This window comes from Gekko japonicus, unplaced genomic scaffold (assembly GCF_001447785.1).
Source record: "Gekko japonicus isolate JY-2015 unplaced genomic scaffold, Gekko_japonicus_V1.1 scaffold3949, whole genome shotgun sequence".
NCBI classification, from domain to species: domain Eukaryota; kingdom Metazoa; phylum Chordata; class Lepidosauria; order Squamata; family Gekkonidae; genus Gekko; species Gekko japonicus.
In genome coordinates this window covers 99,985-103,105 of record NW_015163729.1, presented here as the reverse complement: position 1 = coordinate 103,105, position 3,121 = coordinate 99,985, and the positions used below count along the sequence as shown (strand labels likewise).

General features: G+C 54.5%; 1 protein-coding gene across 1 annotated transcript in view; it reads right to left on the bottom strand.

Moving 5' to 3' along the window:
- The window catches only part of BCAM (basal cell adhesion molecule (Lutheran blood group)), a 65,703-nt gene that overhangs the window by 3,269 nt on the left and 59,313 nt on the right, over positions 1 to 3,121 (bottom strand). Inside the window, exons 13-14 of the mRNA XM_015407873.1 lie at positions 2,946 to 2,978; positions 662 to 809 (exon numbers count right to left, since the gene is read on the bottom strand). Of these exons, the coding sequence (XP_015263359.1) occupies positions 662 to 809; positions 2,946 to 2,978 (181 nt within the window). The remainder of the gene's footprint in view (positions 1 to 661; positions 810 to 2,945; positions 2,979 to 3,121) is intronic.

Below are 3,121 nucleotides of genomic sequence, written 5' to 3'. Positions count from 1 at the left end.
CTTTAAAACTCTTCTTCTGTGTGAAGGGGCTCTTTAAATCACTCCTCTCTTATATGAGGAAAGAGCTCTATAAACCCCCTCTTCTGTGTGAGCAAAGGGCTCTTTAACCCCACTTTTTCGGTGTGAAAGGGCTCTTCAACCCCTCCTCTCCTGACTGAGCAAAAGGCTCTTTAAACCTCACTTCTTCTGTGTGAGAGGGCTCTTTCAATCCTTCCTCTTCTTTGTGAGCAAAGGGCTCTTCATCCCCTCCTCCCCTACGCGAAAGGGTCCTTTAACCCCCCCCCTCTCCTGAGTAAGCAAAGGGCTCTTTTAACAGAAGCTCTGCCTATTATACACTCCAACTGTTCTTTCACCTGCGGTAGACAAGACACGAGCAAGGGGCTGCTATGCAAAACCTTGCCAGAGCCTCCGTCAGTGGGCCATGAGAGAGCCCTTTGCCTTTGATGCCACCTTATAAAGGAGAGAGCAATTATTTGCCTAATGGGATGAGATGCACCAAGTGAGTGTGCGACAGCCAGCCAACAAACTCTCTTCTTCCTCCCCTCCCGACCAGTTCCAAGGAGAAACAGGCAGCTGGGGTGGGGAGACAAGTCTGGGGAGCTGCGGAAGTGGGGCAGAACAGTGAGGTGTTCGGACGTGGTTTCGGCCGGAGCCCACTCACAAAGATCTCTTTTCACCCCCGCTGCAGGGCAGCCGGCCCCGGCGCTGCATGAAGTAGAAGAAGCCCACGATGAGGAGGAGCAGGAGGACGCAGACGCACACGGCGATAACGGCCACTGTGCTTCCGCCCTGGCTCTCGCCCCCGTCCACTGGTGGGGAGAGAAAACAGAAAGGGAGTGAGGGGAGCTCGTGTGGACCCCCCCCCCAAAAAAATTCCATACAAGCCCAGAAGCCAGGAGACCCAAGACAGGGCTATTTTTGGGCAGGAACGCACAGGAACGGAGTTCCGGCTGGCTCCCGAGTTGGCCACACCCAGCAGGAACTCATTAGCATAATAGGCCACAACCAAACGCAGCAACTCATTAGGATTGGCTACATTCGGGGTGTGTGGCCTAACATGCAAAGGAGTTCCTGCTACAAAAATGGATTGGCTACATTAGGGGTGTGTGGCCTCACATGCAAAGGAGTTCCTGCTACAAAAAGGCCCTGGGTTTTGACAACAAACAAGGTAAACAGAATAAGAAGCGAAAGGTGGGTGTGGCTGGCTGAGCACACTTCTGGTAACATGGGGGTGCGGCCTAATATGCCAATGAGCTGTGCTGTCAGGGGTGTGGCCTAATATGCTAATGAGTTTCTGCTGTTGGGTGTGGCCTGTTATGCTAATGAGTTCCTACTGGGCTTTTTCTACAAAAACAGCACTGCCCAAGGAGAACTTTGCCCAGCGGGCGCTTCCCATCAGAGGCCCAGGGAAGCAGAAGTCGCCTCCCCAGAGAAGGACTTCTGGCTGTGATGACTCACGGCCATGATCACATGGACGCATGAAGCTGCCTTCTACTGAATCAGACCTTCAGTGCATCAAGGTGAGGTTGCCAGGTCCCTTAACTCTGCCAGGGGATCTTTGGGGGGCATTCCAGGAGGTAGGGGGACATCACGTGACACCCCCAATACGACGATGTCACCCAGAAGTGATGTCATTGCACGGGGACACTCTGGCATTTGGGCGAAACGCTATGGGTTTTCCCACCCTCAAAACCAGAACGTTTGGAGACATGGCGTTTCCAGCGGGATGACGTGGTCTAGGGTGACACCGTCGTGTCGGGGAGCGGTACTTCCTGTTTTACCAGAAGTGGCCCAAAAACGTAATTTGGGGGCAAGATTTCCCCCCAGCCGGCCAGCGGCGGACAAGCCCACTCCAAATCATGGGCTCCCCCCCCTCCTGGACCAGTCTGATTAGACTGGTAGCGGCTCTCCAGGGTTTCAGGCAGAGAGGGCTTTCCCATCACCTACTGCCCAGTCCTTTCTCAACTGGAGATGCTGGGGACTGAACCTGGGACCTTCAGCATGCCAAGCAGAGGATCTCTCTCTGATTCTTTTAACTGGAGATGCTGGGGACTGAACCTGGGACCTTCTGCATGCCAAGCAGAGGCTCTGCCACTGAGCCACAGCCCCTCCCCAAGGACCAACAGAGACCACCTTGATGAAGCGGCAGACCACACGTACCCCTATCCCATGATGCCGCAGAGGGAACTGATCCTGACCCTCAAAACCGTGTGGTCAGGAAGTTTCTGCCTTGTATAAGGGCATCTCTACGCTCAGCCCTTCGACTGGTTTATCTATCAGGCCTTCTCCCCCCCTCAAGATTCCAAAATGACATGCCAGGCTCTTTTTGTAGCAGGACCTCCTTTGCCTATTAGGCCACACCCCCTAATGTAGCCAGTCCTCCAAGAGCTTACAGAGCTCTTCTTACAGGAGCTACTGTAAGCTCTTGGAGGATTGGCTACATTAGGGTGTGTGTCGCTTAATATGCAAATGAGTACCTGCTACAAAAAGAGCCCTGCGTGACGGACCTTCCCCGAACGTCAACAAAAATGCAGAAGAATCCTGCAGCGAAGACGCCGGGGAATTTAAAAAACATCCCTTTCCCTCTCTCCACAGAACTCCCTTGCCTGTTTCGAGTTTTCCGTTCTCACTCGGTGGAGGCGGGGGAGAAGGTTGAGGGGTTGGAAACAAACCAAACGCAAGCGCTTTCTTCCCCCTTCCCGGCTGGCCCTCCGCAGAACAGTTCGGGGAGGACCCCCCTATACCCCTCCCCTGCCAGCACCTACCTGACTGAAGTACAGGGTTCCCTGGGAGGCATGCGGGAGAGGGGGAAAAAGCGGTTAGCAGCCAACCTCCCCTGTGCGGCTTGCCAGTTAAAGCTCCCCCCACCCCGCCCCCGTCAGCTCTGCTCTCACACCACGCTAGAAGGTCCTCGACCTGGGGGAAGAAGAGTCAGAAGAACTTACCTGGCACTGCTGTAGCAGAGACTGTTGGAGGAGCTACAGGAAGAGACAGGGTTGTTAGCAAACGTTCGCGGAGAAGACCTTGCTTCTTTCGGCCGACATTCCTATCCCCCCCCCCCAAAAAAAATCCTTCTTCCTTCATCCTCCCGTCCTGGCGAGAAAACGTGCCAGAGCTCGTG